This window comes from Musa acuminata, chromosome BXJ3-5 (assembly GCF_036884655.1).
Source record: "Musa acuminata AAA Group cultivar baxijiao chromosome BXJ3-5, Cavendish_Baxijiao_AAA, whole genome shotgun sequence".
Classification (NCBI taxonomy): domain Eukaryota; kingdom Viridiplantae; phylum Streptophyta; class Magnoliopsida; order Zingiberales; family Musaceae; genus Musa; species Musa acuminata.
Genome location: NC_088353.1, coordinates 6918225 through 6938319, shown reverse-complemented (window position 1 = coordinate 6938319; position 20095 = coordinate 6918225). Strand labels below are relative to the sequence as shown.

The 20095-nt window shown below is 35.7% G+C and overlaps 1 protein-coding gene across 2 annotated transcripts; it reads left to right on the top strand.

Annotated features, from left to right (window-relative positions):
• Nucleotides 1-679: 679 nt before the first annotated feature.
• LOC135583568 (uncharacterized) lies at nt 680-19734 on the top strand. 2 transcript variants are annotated; one of them, XM_065152047.1, is made up of 14 exons: nt 680-836; nt 1107-1404; nt 3701-3939; nt 4387-4543; nt 6101-6178; nt 6390-6464; nt 7264-7383; nt 11561-11722; nt 12568-13093; nt 13168-13324; nt 13632-13741; nt 14864-14976; nt 17907-18267; nt 19162-19734. In XM_065152047.1, the coding sequence occupies exons 2-14, from the start codon at nt 1108-1110 to the stop codon at nt 19479-19481; spliced, it is 2715 nt and encodes a 904-aa protein (XP_065008119.1). In that variant the 5' UTR covers nt 680-836; nt 1107; the 3' UTR covers nt 19482-19734. The 2 variants fall into 2 exon arrangements, with proteins under 2 accessions (XP_065008119.1, XP_065008120.1); XM_065152048.1 differs by having other exon boundaries at nt 701-840.
• Nucleotides 19735-20095: the final 361 nt, after the last annotated feature.

Sequence of the window (20095 nt, the reverse complement as noted above, 5' to 3'; positions counted from 1 at the left end):
GATGCTTTTCAATGTTATAATCAAGGTGATTATTTTAGTGGTAGGAAACATAATTTACGATATCAAGATTTTGATCAAATATATCATATCTAAGACTCTTCTAAATCTGTTTTTTAGTTCAATATTCACTTTTTTTTTAGTCAATACACAACTTTATTCACTGAATATGTCTTCTAATTTAATAAAATTTAGTGAAAAATCATAAACCCGGTTTTTTCTTGGGTCTAATTGGTTCGAAGTTAATATAATATAACAATTGCATACAAAAGAAAATCTAGAAATCTTTGGTATTTCATATCTGTGGTATTGAATTAATATATTTTTTCGAACATTACATATGTTTACTATATAATTTTATATTTGCGATAATGTTTTCGAAGTATGGTTTTCGTAGGTTTACCCATTATTTGACTACTTATCTAAAAATTCTGATTTGATTTTGATGAATATTGACTATCTTTAAAATGTTGACTGAATAATTTTTAGAATTAATATTATTTTCGTAATATTTATTATAATTTAATGAGAACAATTTATGGTATTTCATTTTTTCGCTTTTCCAAAGGAATTGGATTGCATTCAGCATATAATGTATGGAGGAGGGAGGATTATCACGTGTATGGCACGTGCTTATCCTCGTTTAACTGAGACCGAGTATTCCGATCATATAACCGGCATCATACCGTCCGTGGCCACCAGTTTAGGATAATAGATATTGTAAGGGTTGGACAGGATCCGAAGGCCTGACCTCGTTGACGAACGGGCATCACAGGCAACCTCGTGTTCTTCCGCTCTGATTCCATCTTGGTCTCGCCGATCGCACCCAAGCCGCTCCTGTGAGTAATCTTTCCTTCCCATCGTCTCTCGCGAGCGTTTTGGTGTACTCGATTGTTTCTTTTTCTTCGGATCTTTTTGGTCTTAACATCTTCCGCGTCTCTCGATCTCTAATCTTTGCTTCAGAAACCCTAAAATTTGACTCATTGATTGCGTGAAGAGAAGAGTTTTTTTTTGGCTAATAACTAGAAATTGGAATTGATAGCCTCCTGATGTGTTTCAGATGATGTTTCTGGCATGCTGCTGATTCATTGTTTTATATAAACCTGTAGGATGCCGCGGATGACTGAGGCTTCTAAGCCACCTGCTTCTGATGAAACACTGCGTCCCACAGAACAAGGTGGGAAACCTGCAAGATCAGCTTTTCTATGGGTGGCCTTGTTTGTGCTCTTCCTGAATAGCTCTTGGGCTGTCTACCATTTTCAATTCGAGAGTCTACCTTTGCCTCTCGATGCTGAGCAAGCAGGCAAGCGTGGTTTCTCTGAAGTGTCGGCTTTGGAGCATGTCAAGTATTTGACCAAATTGGGTCCTCATCCCGTCGGTTCAGACGCTCTTGAGCTTGCAGTGCAGGTTCTTTTCTCATATGTTCTCGACAGTTGGTTACATCTTTGATTTGATATTGTAGCGAAGTGTTAATTTGCACAACTCATGATGTCTTCTAACAAAATGCTGTCTTAGACAGTATTATAGGAATAGTATCTTGTAAGATTATGTCAGTAATGTTGATTTGATTTTTTTTGGTTCGATTAAATTCAATGACTTTGTGCTTTATGTAAAATGGGTGGGCCAATAGTAGTTTTTTTTTCTTTTACTTTCTGTGCTGATGGAACAGCGGCAAGCAAATATGTGAATATTTGAAATGTGGAGTTTACAAAATCAAACTTTTTTTTTCCTGTGAAGGAAACAATGTATGTGTGTGGTGTTTGCTGGATTTATATTCTTCATTTGTCCATCTATCAGTGTCATGACAGCTTATAGGTTCGTATAGTGGAAGCCTAGGAACACGAGATTGATGTTTAGCAATGCTGATTTCTGTCTTTCAATATCATAACATTGTTAGCTCTTTCATGAATGAAAATGTATGTGCGTGTTTTGTGCAACTATTTTGCTTTAGAATATGGTGATAAAAAATTGTATGTGAAACCAATCATGTTTCACTAAACAAAGGATGATTCACTATATCTTCCACAGAATTATCTTAAGCTCAAGTTGTAGCTGGATTTGACAAGAAAAAAATGAGACTTAACATTTTCCATGATAAGCCTAGACTTTTTTCTCTGTTTTCTTTTTCTTTTGTGTATCCAAAGAAAGTAACCTGATAAGCAGAGGAATGATTCAGTATAAAACATTGCTTGATCAGACTATAGCAATGTAAGTATCACTATAGCATAGGATGCTACCCACGCATGAAAACTTTTTCTCGTATATTGACATATTCAAACTATACTTCATTGATCGAAACTTCTTTAAAAGTACCAAAAATTTTATAATAAACTCCATGAAAAAAATCAACAATTATAAAGTCAAATTTGTCGAACAAATGACACTTACTGTGTAACACTTTCTGGCTAGGTCAATTTTTGTTCTGTTTAAGGTCATTTAACAACTAAAATGAGAAGGGAGGCTAATCAAACCATGTCAATGCTTATTGACCTGCATCCTACTAAGCTTGGTTTGTGTTGGAGCCCTTGAGGTTTTCCATGTTCATACTTATGAACTATGAAGTATGGAATGTTGTGGACCTTTGTTTTCCTGGCTTGTGATGGCATTGAAGGCCAATTGTTGAGCAATGTCATTGTTGTCTTGCTCGATGGTTATGAAACAGCATAGTATCTTAGAGGCTCATCCAAGTACTACACAAGTACACATGTGGATTTTTGCTAATGGTTGATTAATAAGAAGCTGTGTATATTGTTTGGAGGGGCCTCCATGGTAGAAGCTAAGAAGTTTCAAGCTTATGAAATAAACTTAGATGTTGTACTTAGTTAGAGCAACATTATTGAAGAAAGTGACGAACCAATCTTGATCACGTAGACATGTATGTCAAATGTCTCATGGATTGTGATCGGAGATGTTGGACAAGTAGTATGTAGAGTGGAAACCTGAACATTACTAAGTAATATGAACAGGTTTGCATATGACAAAAAGACATGTACAGGGAGATCCATGATTTTTAAGACAAGACTGTTGATATTTCTTATTTCTATGTTCATAGTATGGGATTGATCATTTGGTGTGAACATAAGGATGGCTCTATTCGGTATGGCTCTATTTAGGTGTCTATTCGGGCAGGGCCCTATTCAGTTGGCTCAGTCCAGGTGTCATCTCGGGTTCAGTTTTTCGGACATCAGAACTGGAACGAAAATATAAGCTGATATTAGGACTAAGATGAACCAAAATTGAACCGAAACTTTGGTTTCTGTTGTTCCACTGGTTGGCCAGCACTCACTCTCTCATCTGTTTCGTTTTACCACCTGGGGGTTCACACCACTGATGGTGGCAGGTGGTTGGCGGGATGGCAGAGGTCCAGCAAGGCACAGCAATCAGGGGAGTGATGGTTACGCAGCAGTTAAGGGAGTGTATTAAAGCGCCATAATTTAACGGTCATGCTTGTATTTGCTAATCATGGTTTGTACTGGAAATCAATACAGGCACTTCTATATTACTTATTTTGGGGTTTTTAATTGTTTAATTATGTAATGACGCCTAAAATTTGATGTTGTCATCATTGCATTAAACTTATAAAGAATTACAATGATATGGTTATGACTTCATATGCTGCCTATCTTCCTTCATTTCTGCATATCTGTCTTTTGTCATTTAGCCATGTGTTGATGGTAGGGCTTTATGTATTCTTCTCCAATAGTATGTTTTTGCAGCAACAGAGAAGATTCAGAAGACAGCTCATTGGGAGGTTGATGTTCAGGTGGATCTCTTCCATGCGGAGACTGCCGCAAATCATCTCTCCAAAGGTCTCTTCAAGGGGAAAACACTTGTATATTCAGATCTGAAGCATGTTGTCTTGAGAATCTTGCCTAAGTACCTGCCTGAAGCAGAAGATAATGTTATTCTGGTTTCCTCACACATTGACACAGTTTTCTCATCGTAAGCTTTTTATCTGTGTTTTTATGATACTATTTAGTTCTATAACAATATAACCTATCATGGCATGTTATCAAGCAATAGAAGAAACAAACTAATGAGATAGCAACATACTAACGAGATATACAAACACTAGAATTTTCATTCTTTGTGATCTCTGCAAAATGAATAAGGGATGTACCTAATTACCTAGAACATACGAGTATTAGTTCATGCAATGCAACTTATAACAATTTAGTTCTAACTCTTCATGATGTCAGCACTATGATAAGTCACATTAGTTACTTGCCGACCGGGGAGGATTTCTCTTGCAATATCATAAGATTGTTTAATAATGTAAAAGGTACACCACAAAGAAAATGATTGTCTTATTTCCAGAATTTGAATATGTAGATTAATATCATTTGCTATATTTTTCCAATAGAAGGATCATTTCTTTTCTTTTTCCAGGCAAGGAGCTGGTGACTGCAGCTCATGTGTGGGAGTTATGTTAGAACTTGCTCGAGGAATTGCTCAATGGGCTCATGGATTTAAGAATGGTGTCATTTTTCTTTTTAATACTGGAGAGGAAGAGGGCCTTAATGGAGCTCACAGCTTTATAACACAGGTTAGGAGAGAGCTTTATTTGGTTTAAGCAATTATTTTCATTATATATCAGGATTAGGGATCTCATTCAAAAGAAGTGGAACATGATGTAATATTGTCATTGTTTGTTCCTTTGCAAGTGGTTCTTTTTTGGGTTTCCATGAACAAATTCCTCCATTTTTTTTAAATTTAAACCTGGCTTATAAGTGATGAATATCTTGGTGATAAGGAACCATCAGCCTCCTCAGATAGTCCTTAGATAAATCAAATATTATAAGAGATATTGTACATATAGTGAGTGATGTCGTGGAAGAAAATTGTGGAGAATAAATTTCGGTTAGTAAAGTGGAGTACAGCATTTTCATCTGAGTAGCATTTCCTTGGAAAATGAGAACACAGTTGACTTTCTTTTTCTTATATTCACCTATGCTAAAAATAGAGAAAAGATGTGCATAATAAATTGGGTTAATTAATAAATTATGACACTAACTCGTTTCAGCGATGTATGCAATTATAATACTTATTTATATTTTTGTAGTTAAAATTTGATTTTCCAAATTAAATGGAAAAATTATGTAGAGAATTCTTAAACTAAAGTAGTTTAATAAACCATTTTATAGGACAGTTGCATTACTAACATCAATTAATAACAACAGAGATCTGTAACGTAAGTGATCTTTACACTACAAGGTCCTTCGGTGAAAAAGATTCAGGATTCTAATTTCTAAGTGTTGATTGATGTATGGTATGAAGTAAACTACAAGGTGCTCAGCCAGGCGTTGGTTTATGTATGTGTTCTATCTGCAACAACACATTGATCTTTAACTCTATAACATTGGTATGTAAAATGGAAGTTTCTTTTTCTTTCCTATAAAATATATTCCTACTAAACGTGAAGGCCTTTACGTTTCTGATCCTTACTGACTTTGTTTAGGCATAAGGCTCTATGTCAAATTATTGGTTGCATGTGCACGAAGCCAAGTTTTAGCGGCAAAGTACATGCCTGCATGAACAGTCTGGAATGATTGCAACATGGAATCCCTTATATAGTGCACCTATAAAACATCATTAATATCTGCTTTGGGCTACTCTCATTCCACTCTACTTTCTTTTCTGTTTAGCAAATAAATTATAGCCAAATGTTTGGTTTTGATATATGTATCTGTTGTTGGCATGAATCAGCATGGGCTTTAGTGCTAGACTAATGAAGTGGTGTCACATTCTTACTGCTACAATCACTGGAAAGATGCATGCCGACTTGAACTTGTTGCAGCATGCAATCCTTGAGCAAGTGCAGCCGCAAGACATCGTTAATATCTTTCTATTCGTGATTTTAAATTTTTATAATCTGAATTCTAGCCTTCTTGTTGCTTTAAGTTTCACCAAAAGGCCATTGGCATGCATGAGTAACTCTTTACAAGCAAAATAAAATTTTGTTACTGAAGAAAACTTGTGAAGCTGAATAATCTTATGCTTGATGTTTTTTTGAAAGGTGAACATTTTAATAAAATTACTTTTCTTTTCTTTAAGAGAAAGTTTATTAGTCCTTCATAATAAGATCTATGTATTATTCTTTCAGCATCCATGGAGGAGCACCATTAGATTTGTAGTAGATCTGGAAGCTATGGGGATTGGTGGAAAATCCATTGTTTTTCAGGTTTTGTACACACAATGACTCTTATTGTGCTGTTATTGAATAGAATATGATTCCTTTTCTTAGCTGATATATATGGATTTAAGCTTCTATTGCTTCATTTTATTTCTTTGTTCCTCTTCTACTCAGCGTCTAGGGTTATTCCTCTCCAATCTCCTTCGTAGCTTGTTATCTGTTCAGTTGTTTACTGAATGAAACCTGTACTCATCTACAGGGTGGTTCAGTGCCATGGGCTCTTGAAACTTATGCCAAGGTCTCAAAGTACCCATCTGGTCTAGTTATTGCACAGGTCAGGATTTTGTTTTTGCTGAGTTGTAAATATGTCATCATCATTTTATCTTCTTTCTTTTCTGCACCTGATCTCTTGTTCTACGTTAAAATTACACAATTTCCTTTCACTTTGATATCACCATGATAGGTCAATTGGGAAAAATTGAGAAGTTGGATTGCTTTAATGAATTGAATGATCTGACTTTGAAATCCAAATTGCATCCGGGAGACAATGGGAGGGGAAAGAGAGAGCACATGAATTATAAAAAAACTGTAAAAAAAATAGAAAATGATAGGTTACCAGGTGGTAGGCTTACCATCGGGTGCACCTGGTTTTAATTATTAATTAGGGTGGTATGCTTGGTAATGTGACTATGATTGATGGTTTTGAACTTAAGTCAGGCGAAGACTGGCTGTCCGTGTACTAATTCACACTCGAACCAGCAAATACCAGGCCGTACCGACAAGATGACTGGTTTTGAACTTTAAATAGAAGCATGTTTGTTATTCAATTTAACATAGTATTTGATATTTCAGGTCATGCAAATTGACAGGTGTGGAAGTAACAGAACTTCCATAGGAATGTTCTAACACCGCACATAAGAACCTTGAATAAATAGAATAGAAGCTACCACGATAAACATACGATAATAGTTCACATGAAAAATGTGATGCTTTATGATATATATTCTCTAGGCATATATATTAACTGCCCTTTAGTTGTTTTTGCTTTACCTAGTCTGAGTGTTTCTTTCATGCACGTTATCATCTTGCAGTTGCATTTTTTTATAATTTGAGTTCAAGTTGTTGATCTGCAGGATCTCTTTCATTCTGGTGCAATACAATCTGCTACAGACTTTCAGGTGTATGAAGAAGTTGGCGGTCTTTCTGGACTTGATTTTGCATATACAGATGCTACTGCTATTTACCATACAAAGGTATGTTTCTTGGTCCTCAAAATCTTGGTCTGCAGTCCAGTAAACAGAATGTTTATTCCCTTTTAGTGGTATAGCATGTGCATTTGTCAATTAACTTCTATGATGTTAATTTTTGAAATATGCTTAGGGTGACTTTTTATATGTCAGAGCTAGCTAAAGATCCTTGTCTGTAGACTCTGTACCTGTTGTATAATTTGCTTATTACTCATGATGGTTGGTCTGCTACACATTATCATTACTTTCTAGAACGGTAGCTTCTAGATGTTGATAGCATTTACAAACATAATGTGGCTATCCATGGGAGCTGCGGTATAAGTCACATGTATAATGCTTATGAAGTTGCTTATTATGAGTTTGACACGTGAAGCTTGTTTTCATATCACTGTGATTTAAAAGGAACATATAGTAGATTCAACTAGATTAACAGCATGATTTGATTTTTGTGTCTCTATTGTGTACCACACGTAGCATGAGACTTCTATTCTTTGGTTTCCTTCAGAGGAAGTTCTTCTCAGGATTCTTTAGTCAAGAGACCCTTGGGAACATTAGCTCCTATATAACTTTTAAAGTGAGCCTTCAGGCCAGAACTTCCAGCGATATATTTTCAGTCAATATTGGGCAAGGATTATTAATATTCATAAATGATTGAATTTATGAATAATGTAGTAACAGTAAATAATGTAGTTCGTGTAGTACAACATGACTCTTTGTAACATGATTAATGTTATCTCAGATTTACTTTTGATTATGGCAGACCAAATGTTGTTAGGAATTGTACCCAGACAAAGTAGCCGTACCAAAGGTTTTAAATACTAGTCACTGATGATCTCAACCACCAATTGGACAATACAGTGCTAAGATCCTAGACAGTATGTCAGGATGCACCACTTGATATTGCCAAAAAATTAATTAAGAAGTAAAATAGAGTGGTATACCAAGTGGTACTTAGTTGCATGTTCACTGACGATTCATTGGTCGTACTGGTATATACCAGTCAGTATGTACCGGTTTGATTGGCACTTTAAACTGATAACACCCATCTCTATTAGATGACTTATGATGACATCAGCAATGGCATTTCCAAAGATTAAAGCTTCAACTGTATTGGTCTGGTACAAATAAGACTTTATCAGTCTGATGGCCGATCAGTACATGGACTGGGCAATTTTTCCTGATCCAGAATTTAGCTGTCTGATAAGCTTATCACATTGAGCTTAGTAGATGATAAGCTGCCTGATATCTAAATTGTACCAGGTGACAAGCCTATATTTCGATATTGGTACCTATCTTACCTTTTTAACCTTGTCTACTTTTTCTCTCTTTTGCTTTAATTCTTCTCCTTCCACTCAATTTCCCTGCTGCTGCCACTCTTCTTCCACTCCACATCACCATGTCACCATCTTCTCATCACATGGTTTTGTATCATATCTTAACCTCCTTCGCCTCCTCTCCTCTATGGTTTGTCATGCTGATCTGTATCGGGTGATATAGACCAGGGTCTGTCGTACCATACCATACCAACGTTTCGACCTGGGCTCGGTATCGGTACGGTACGGTGTACTGCTCGGTACACTCAGGTGTACCGAGCACAGTGCTACAGTGCGGACCGGTACCGGGCGGTACGATCTGGTATGGCAGACCTTGGTATAGACAGTACGTACTGGTCCGATAAGGGACCGACACGTGGACTGCCCTGTACTGGGCATTCCATAACAAGGGACCTCGTATTACTCGATATGCGGTTTGTATTAGCCATAATGGTCGAAATCCGACCATTATTGACATGTATCGATTGGTAACGATCGAATTTCAATTGATACCTATTAGTGGCTGGGATTCGTTGAATTCAAACGGTCCATTTGATCGTTTGAACGAGATTGAAGGGTTTTTAAACCCTTTCTACACCCCATTATCTTCCCTTTGCACTCTCTCTAACTCATCTTCTCAGAGTTGCTACTCTGATCGATCTTATGATATAGAGCAGTAGATCAATGGCAAAAGTAAAAGTTCTGACATTCTCGATACTCCGCACCATTACGTGCCATAATCGTACTTGCTTGAGGAGCCGTCTCAGAAACATGTAGTTCACGACAATCAAACTACGACTATCATTATATTGATGCACCAATGACATACGGTGTATCAGTATACTGTGTCGAGGGATCAATTTTGGGATTGAGTTTGACAAATACATCAAATTGATATACAAATATATAGGATCGAAGACTCCGATCCATCGCTCGTGGAGTCCCGTCGTTATTTTTGGTGGTAGAACTAGGTATATCCATCGATCGATTACTTGATTCCCTTGAATATTAAGGTTTAAGTTGTTTAACAAATAATATAACAATTCAAATCATTTTTTTAAAAATAATTCAATATTAACGGAAGGACAATCCAGAGCATACCACAAAGGTACTTAAAATCCGAAAAAGATATGTGTCATTATTCTTTCCTAACTTAGATTATTTTTGCTAAAATTATACTAAATTTATATTTATTTTCAACTTAAAAATTCTAATATAATTTTTTTCTATTTTTTAAGGAATTTTGGAGCTATTTTTGATCATTTTTTCGTGGCGTCATTATGCCTCGCCATATCAACACACGATAAGTTGGTATGAAGTGGTATGTACCATACCGTTGGCCGGCCGGTACACTAGTACGGGCCGGTAAGATGAACCTTGCTCTTCTCTTTCTTTCACTCTATTTGTAGTGGTTCAGCCGATACCAACTCGTATTGATCCACTGTAAACTGTATGGTCCATGTACCATACTTGTTTGGCTGCTGAATGGTATTGGTACCCAACTGAGATTTTAATATTTGTTCATGTCATGAAATAAATTTGACTTGCTAGTTGCAGAGTAAGATGCAACTTCACTGGAAATATGTGGGTCTAATGGTAAGTAGCATCATAGTTGCCTCCACTGTCACTAATACAATATAAAGTCTAGATGTCAGCACCAGTTATTTCTACTTGGGTTTGATTTTCTTTTTTTTTTTATTTACTACCTACCATGAAACTAGGAGCATGATATTTGATGTTGTACAATATAACATGTGGTTGCATTTGCGGTATTTAGGTCGTTTTATAGTTCAATTATTTGAACAATTAAATAATTGCTATTTCGATTCTTGCCTTTTATGTTTCACTTGACTTATAGTCAGTCTGATAGAAGGTTCAATTTTTCGACAAAGGAACTTCAGCTATTCATTGAGTACAATTATTGCATTTTCACAAGCAAACTTGTCAAATGAACTTTGTCTTCTTCTTTTTCATTTTGCAATTTCTTTTGGCAACTAATTGATTTGATCATGCTGTTATTACTTTGTAGAGTAAGTATGATTAGTATTTGAAATCATTATCTTAACATATTCGTATTTAGGTCAAATTGGTCTGGGCTACAATACAAAGTGGTTGAACACTAATGCCATTTAAAAATTTAACCTGCTATGTATTGGGTCAACTCACATATATGAAATCTGACTCTTTTATCTCTTAGCAGTGTGTGACTAATCCTCACTCCTGTTTCACACATGTATTTTCTTTCATAACTTCTTCCTCTTGCATATGTGGTTTGATCATCTTCCCCTTACCCTTTAAGGCTTAACATGTTCATGTGTAATTCAATCATGTTCCTTTACTTTTTGAGGGTTGACTTGTAATCATGAGAAGGTGGTTCACTTGTTTGCATCACTTGTTGCAGGCTTGCAGCACAGCCCCTCTTTAATTTCACATAGTTTATATTAAACTTTGACCCAAGTTTTGATCTTCAATCCAGACACAGTGATTGCCAATTGGCTTTGCTCATGTAATATATCATTTGGATTACTGAGTTCTGATGCCATGTTGAGATTTTTTAAGCATTGGAGTCTTGGTGGAACTTCCATTGGAGTTATCAAATATACTAATGTAGTTATATTATTTGACACAGGAGCTGAAGCACCTTGTGCATTTAGAGTCTAATCCCAAACTTTATGTTCATAAAAAAGGTATCACAACTTATGTTAGTGGAATTGGTACTAGGATTATAAAAATAATAGACCTTCTTTCTCTGTAGTCCATGTAATTAGGATTAGTGTATTGGACCATTTTTATCTTTTACCAATAGTCTAGGGTAATATTTTTCAATTCAAATATGAGTTACTGATATTTTTCTGTAACAATCTATGCAGAATGACAAATTGAAGCTTTTGAAGCCAGGATCTCTTCAACATCTGGGAGAAAACATGCTGGCATTTCTAATTCAATCTGCTATGTCAACAAATCTCCAAAATAAAATGGAAGTGAAAAAGGATGGCATTGTTCAAAGCCAATCTATCTTTTTTGATATCCTGGTACGGTAATTATTACTTAAAGCTTCCTGTAAATTCATGCACATTGGGTGATTTTCCAGCCTTTAACCTAATTTATCTAAAGAATGATCTATTTGGTTGGTCCTTTTAGTGTTGGTCTTGCAGTTTCTCATTAATGGCTCACTTCCCTAACAGTCCTCCATGTACTAGTGAACCAAGAAAATGAAAGGTCCTCTATATACTAGATAACATTTTAACATTTTGTTTTGGGATGTCTTTTGATGTATATCGAATGAAAGCTTATTTTGTTAGTATAGCCATGAAAACTTTTAGTTAAACTGTCAATTGGAAATACTCAGAAAGACAGTTGTCACTTGTCACTCTTTTTAAAAACTCAGGGTCTTGTACTCTTTGAACATTTGTCATATGTGCATCTCTTAAAGTATCTGAAGTTCTGAATAATCAGTGACAAGGGGTATTTTTGGTATGCTTGTCGGATGCTTTGTGAATGCTTCTTCGAAGGAATTTTTCCTTGAGTGTTGATCTTCTGATGACAGTCAAGATGGAGATTTCACAATAAATACATTTGTTTTGGAAGCTTTGTTTAAGAATGGGTAAACACCAGTTCAACTTATATTCAAAATGATTAGGCTCTGATTCTAGTTGCTCTGTGTGGTAAAGACTAAAGATGACAAAAGTATGTCTCTTATGAGATTTATAAACCTTTTTATTGATAATTCATTTTTGATATAAAATTTATATTTATCTCTTATGCCAAAATGTTTTAAATTAAGTCACATTTGATCATCTTGAACATTGGTGTGTTTGGGGTTACGTAATTTTCATATTTCTAATTAATTTGATACTTAAATTGGAAAACTCTGTAGGGTACATACATGGTTGTCTACTCGCAACGACTTGCAACAATGCTGCATAACTCAGTGATATTGCAATCACTTCTTATATGGACAACATCTCTTATTATGGGTGGCTATCATGGTGCTATGACATTTGGATTATCGTGTTTTAGCATTTTGCTCATGTGGATTTGTTCTCTAAGCTTATCAATAATGGTTTCTTTTCTCATACCCTTGATTTCCACCTCACCTGTACCATATATTGCAAACCCATGGTTAGTTATTGGCTTATTCGGCGCACCTGCAGTACTTGGGGCATTGACTGGTCAACATCTGGGCTTTCTTTGCATCAGTAGGTATTTGAGATGCACTTTTTCCAAAAGAGTGCCTACAGTAGCATCCAACACTCTGGAAAATTTAATAAAGTTGGAGACTGAAAGGTGGCTTTTCAAAGCTGGTTTTATTCAGTGGCTAATACTTCTTATAATTGGCAACTTCTACAAGGTTGGGTCCTCCTTTGTGGCCCTTGTTTGGTTAGTTCCACCAGCTTTTGCTTGTAAGTCTAAGAACTCTTAAGCCCCTTAAACTTATATTATTCACTGTATTTACATATTGTCTTTGTTTTCTTAGATGGTTTGATGGAAGCAACATTATCCCCATTACGATCACCAAAGCAGCTCAAAATTGTGACACTGATTTTGGGTTTAGCAATGCCTATTCTGTTCTCTTCTGGGATGATGATTCGATTGGTTGGCATATTAGTTGGAATCATTGTCCGGTCAGAAAGGTAAAATTTCAACATCCCTATCTTTAGGAGTATTTTCTTTAAAAGAATTATAGTGTGTTGGTATGTCAGCATGGATCTGACCTATACCGGTCTGGCTATGGTGTTATCTATGTTTGGTACACAAAATTGAATTCCTTGGTTTCAACTGGATATCTGTCTCTTGGATTCCTTTTCTTTCTATTCTGAATTAATTATAATAACATTGGAACACTTCTTTGTTATATACTTTTTGAATCTTCTCTCACTCTTATAAACAATCTTCTCTCACTCTTATAAATGTTTTAATTGTCTTATGATTGACATGCAGGAACCCAGGTAGCAGACCTGACTGGCTTGGCAATGTCATAGTTGCTGTATTTGTTTCAGCAATTGTTTGTCTTATGCTGGTATACCTTCTTTCATATATTCATCTCTCAGGTAGTTATTTATCTTTCTTAGTTCTAATTGCATAAACTATGATTTCTATTCTTCTCCTGCATAAAATTATCATGCAGAGGACTTCTCTTGGACCTTATTTGCTTACCTTTTTTGTTACTACCTTGTTGACATTCACGGTTAACCTTGCAATCAGCTTTAACAATTAAATGATTGATATATTTTATTATCTTTTCAGGTAGCAGATAAATAGGGACTATACATTCATCTTCAACAAATTAACTGATTGATATGTTGTATTATCTATATTCAGACAACAGATAGATGAGGACTATACATTCAGCTTTAACAATTGAATTATGTTTTATTATTTTTTAAGCCAACAGATAGATAGGGGCTATCCAAACTAATTTCACTAACTGAAAGTTACATGATGGAAAGAAAATGAGCAGTAAGAAAAGGCAGCAACAAAAAGCTACAGCCCAGCAGGCATCACACAACAATTTACAACACAAGATTTATAAGGTACAGAAAAGAAAGTGAAATGTTTAATGTTGTCTTTGGATTTCCAACTTTTAAGCAGTAGATCAGTAGATCTAATGAGAGCCTTAGCATTAGTGACCTGGTCTTTAAAAGTTTTTGTATTCTTAGCTTCTCAGATCAACCAAGGTATCATCATGGCTAAGCTATCCCAAGTTAATCTTGATGCGCAAGAAATGAATTGTCAGAGGAGATGAAATCTTAAGCAAGGTTTCTCTTCCACACTTAATAGTTCAAACTTAAAACTGCACTTCAACAAAATGTATCCTGTTGATTCCACAGAGCAAGCCAGGCTGGCTAGGATGGCTTAGTCAGCTGTCTCTTCTTGAATAGCTCACTGAAATAAATTTGGTTATCTAGCAAGACACTTAAACATTTAATTTTACTTTGGTTTTTGATAATTCCGAACCTTTCTATGATATCGCCAAACTAAGTTCAGCATAATTCAAGAATCAGTGGATGAGAGAGACAGTTATGTTCATAACTAGTTTGAGTCATTTTTAAATTTACACTTCCAGTACTATACCGACGAAGACTAAATGGCACTATAGCATACAAACTACTTTTGTGGTGGTTCTGAACTTGTTTTGCAAACATGGACTTAATTATGAAGACTATATGTAGGTGCAAAAGGACCAATGATCTTTTCAATGCTTATGCTGCTTGCCCTTGCACTGGCTGCAGTATCAACTGGCATTCTCCCAACGTTTACAGAAGACATTTCTCGGGCTGTCACAGTAAGCTACTTTCTGTGCATTTTTATTCACTTTGGGTTTTCAATGGTCATGATGATTAACCCTTACGCTATGCTTGCTTGATTGGATCCTATTAATGATGTTGGTTTAACCTTTATCTTGTTGATGTATGAAATTTAAACAAAGTAGACAAGGGGTATATTTTTTATAACAAGCAAAGGGAAACTGTGAAAACTAACTTCACAATTTTTTTGCTCGTTTAAACCCTATACAACAAAAGTTTGGTATTTCATTTGTCTGGCTTACATGGAAGGAATCTTGTATTTCTTTCTTTTGGCATAAACACATTGCTGAAGTTGTATTATGACTATTCTGGCTTTCAGCATTATCTAATTAAATGATAATAGCAACAAACAAGCCATAATATTTCAACTACTTGGGGTTGACTATTTGGTTCTTTTCTCTCTATTAAGCTTTGTAGAAACTAGAAAGTAATATCCTTAGTTAATTCAAAAGTATCAAATATCTATTTTACGTTGTCTGTTTGGCTAAACAAACAAATCAATGTAAACTAGCACTAAATACTTCAATCTCTTTTCTTACGTAGCCCCAAAACTTTTGTTTAGAGCTTATCATAGTTCATATTTAAACCCACTGCTCTCTGATTACTTACACATTTTAGTTTTAATTTTTTTAAGAAAATTGAAAAATACATATATAGATAAATGACTATTGTTTCTCATCGGTTTGGCAAGACATGACATATTCTAATAAGAAGTTTGTTAAGTCTTTGCACCTGTAGCCGATCATTAGTGTAAATCCTACTTAGAACCAAAATGAGCCCTAACCTCTGGAGGAAATTGTATCCTTCCATATATGTAAAAGAATTTTCTAGAAAATTAGTTAAAAAATCCTGTGTCTACAAGCTCTTATGTTCATGTTTAAGTAAATCAATCTTTTTTCCTTCTCTAAAGATAAACAGTATAAAGAATAGTGAGTAATGAGGCAAGATTTTTGACGTCTTTTTTCATTTTAATTTTTGAAGTATTGAAAATCCGAGCCATTGTGAACTTTCTAATTATTAGGTTCACATAAATGACATCTTTACCAGCTAAACCATCTTGTGCATTTTCTGTATTTCCATCTAAAATTTCCTTGCCAGACTGTCTAACTTGAGGGAAGCACCATAACCAATCTCTAGAAGGGTAGTGCTTCTCACGCTATTAGGCTTATCTTTTAGAAGCTCAAAATACAGTTCTTCCTAGTTGAAATATAATGTCAATTGTTTGCATGAATATATTACAGAGGTTTGAATTAGGCTTTCAATTTGATTTTGTGCTTTAGATTTGCTCTAACCAAGCTTGGTTACATAAAAGATTACTGTTTATTAATATACTCATGTTCATCCTTTTAAAGTTATTTCATTTAAGCTCTTGAACTGTGCGACACTTTGAGTTTGATAAAAAATTATTTGGGATTAGTTTATAGTGAAGCATGAACAAATCTAAGCTTAGTCAAGGATGATTCGATGTCATCCTAAATTATCAATCTCTAAGTATGCTGTTATGATTATGTGTGAGCTGCTAGAGTAAAGACTTGATGATACAAAAATATTTCAAGCAAGGTTCTTAATCTCTTACCGTAATGGCGTTTCAAGCTTTGCTCGATATGGTAAGGTACAGGTGTACCGAGCGGTATGCCAGGGTGTACTGCTTGGTATATATATATATATATATATAATATAATATAATATAATATAATGTAAAAATATAAAAAAGGAGGCGCACGTTGCCTCCTTTTCTTCTCCTCATCTGCGGCGTTCGGCGAAGATGTCGAAGGCTGCATATGTCTCCGAAGAATGCGGCGAAGGCCTCATGCGTCTTCGGCCTTCAGCGAATAACGCGGCGAAGAAGAAGCCAAGCCATCGCCTCTCTGTTACCTCTTGGATCGGGATCGTTGAGGGAGGGCGGCGCCGAATCGGGAAGTGTCATGGTTCTCTCGATTCTCCCTCTTCTTCAAGCGCCTTCTCCCTCTTCTTCCTCAACGCTTCTTATTCCCTCTCTGTAGCCAGGCTGATACCGCCCGGTAGCGGGCGGCGATAGTCGAAATCGATTGTTATCAACCTGTTCGGGCGATACAACCTTGTATTGGACGCCCCGTTTCGGACGATACGGGGCTAGATCAATGGTACTGCCGGGTAGTGAGCGGTCCGTGTATCGGTCCTTGATTTCAAGTATTAGTGTGAGGCTAACTTTTTCTTAATCCTAGACTTTTTTTGGTGTGTGAAATATTAGAAAGGAGTAAAGGGTACTTTGTGAGAAGAATGAAATAGAATTAGGTTCTTAAGCTGATTTCTTTGGAGGAACACTCCAGTGGCATCACTATAGGTTCTCTACTCTTTAAGGTCAATGTCAAATCCACTTGTCTAGGAGTTACCATGACACTATAAACACCAACAAGAAGTGACCATCAATGCCATTTACAAAGAGACTACAAAAGCTGGTTTTATTTTAAAATTAAAAGCCCTTTAAATTGCTAGGAAAATATAATGTTATTTTCTTTCATATTCTGATCAACTGATGCACTGTGGTCAACCCAAGGATTGTTGTTGTATGACACGGGGTCTGCCAACATCATTTTTAGTGCATTATGCTCTAATACCATGCCCATTGACTCACTGTTATGCCAGTATTCACATGCCAAAAATTAGCTCAGCCATGTATTGGCACCTCTACCACAGTTCAGAATGACACATGCTGATACTATCTCAAGTCTTTTCATCTATACGATGAGTCAGCATGACAAGAGTATTCTGTTTTTAACTAATTGTTAACTTCCACCTAGCATTACAGTACTTATCTTCTTCTTTTTGGATAAGTTCAACTGTAGGACAACCTAGTAGAATAAAATATTCCTTTTCACTTGTGCAACTTGTAGTTATCACTTTTCTGCTAATTGTGATTATGTGTCAGGTTGTGCATGTAGTGAAGACAAAAGGAAACTCTGAAAATCAGGATGCATCATCTTTCATTTCCTTATCTTCTTTGACTCCTGGAAAGTTGACAGAGGAAGTGAAGAATTTGAAGGATGAAGAATTCACTTGTGGACGGAATAAAACTATTGATTTTGTTTCTTTTACTGTGAAATATGGCTGTTGGAGTTCCAAGGATTCGGGAAGTGGATGGAGTAAATCAGACATTCCCATAGTCCATGTTGAACATGATTCTATTGCATCAGGAGCCAGAAAAACAGGAATATTTATTGACACCAAAATTTCAAAACGCTGGTCGCTTGCAATCAATAGAGAAGAAATCAGAGACTTCACATTTGAAGGTAAGGAGCAGTTTAATAGAGGCCAGTAGCATCAGCTAAGTCTTTCTGATTGGGGTATAAAATAGTTTATACTGATACTTGTGCTTTCAAAGGCTTTGCCAAATCTGTTATATAATTCTTTGGAAGATAAAATGAGCAAAACACTATATATTTTATATGATCATACTAGATTTTTTGTATTATTACATCGAAAAAATGGATATCAAACTTGGTATATTGAATGGTTTTTCAACGTGAACCACTTGGTATCATGGGAAAAAAACAAAAGAAGAAAAAAAAGAAATACCAACCAGTGCCGGCCTATATGGCATGGTATGTTTGGTCGGATCAATAAAATACCAGTCAATATGGATCGGCCCAACAAGCATTTGAAACCTTGATATTAGATTTTTACAGTTTAGCATAAAGTCCTGAGCTCGAATTCCACCTTCGCCACTTATCATTTGAAAAAAAAAATCTTGATATTAGATCAGTTTGCATTAGAATGTAAGTTATCGACACATCTCTTGCTGAGTTTATTTCCAAAAGTGTAATTTTTTTAATCTTTGTTTGCAGCAGTTTATTTTTATTTCTTGAGCAATTTGCTACATGTGAGTATGATCTTTCATGGAAATACCAGCTCTTTATTTTCTTGTTATTGACGAACTTTTACAGTAGATGAACAATAACAGAGACACTGTTTATCCTTTATTCTTATGTGACCTGACAACTCAGAAGGAACCCTATGAAGAATCCATCTTAGATGACTATTTATCTCGCTCTACCTATATTAGCACCTTCAATCTGTAACATCTACTTTATTGTATGGTGAAAGGATTAAGCAGTTCAGATAGTTATGTTCTCAATCAACTGTATTTGCATCACTAACTGCTGTGGAAATGCGTGCATGAACAGCTGACTCAGAAGAACTGGTACCACTTGGCGACAAGAGTGAGGTTGATGGATGGCATTTTATCCAGTTTTCTGGTGGAAAGAATTCTCCGACAAAATTCCGTTTGAATCTCTTCTGGTTGAGCAACACGACACATCAATCACAAAAATCATATGAATCAGGAGCCTCTCCTCTGCTCTTGAAACTCCGAACCGACGTGAGCAAAATCACACCAGAAGTCGAGAGCGTTCTCGAGAAACTTCCACCTTGGTGTTCTCTTTTTGGTAAATCCACTTCACCCTATCCTTTGGCATTCTTGACTACACTCCCAGTTCAATTCTAGATACTGCCTGGATATGATAAATGCCTTCCAGAGGCTTAATGGGATATTATTTTCTTGGTTATTCAAAATCAAATTAGTCGAAAGTTATATCTGGAAATACTTTTGTATCTAGATCACAGAACTACAAAATTTTACCGTTTGAATCGAAATCGTAAGTATGTGTCTGTTATCTTTGAAGAAAATGTTGAATAGAACAAGCTGATGTTTGTCTTGTTTTGCAAGTGTTGATTTCCATAGTGATTATTCTCTGTGAGCTTAAGCATCTCAAACATCATTATATATGTCATATGGTGTGGAAGGATAAAGCTTGCCATTATGGTGCCTAATTAATGGTGAGTTGGTGCACGCATACCAACATAGTATGAGTTCACCTTTGGCAATCACATTCTAGCTCAAAGGTTGATGGTCGCTTCGACGCAGGAAGAGTTGCAAGAAACCTTCGCATTTGCTTCTGTATCTCTTCTCCTAAAATTAATATGTCAATTGAGCAGAAAAATTTGGGTTAATCATTGATCCGATCATAATCAATCAAATGGCTGCCTTCTTGACGCATAGAGTTTTATATAGGAGGAGGCGTGTTTTCTTAATTATTTTAGGATAATTTATCTAAAAAT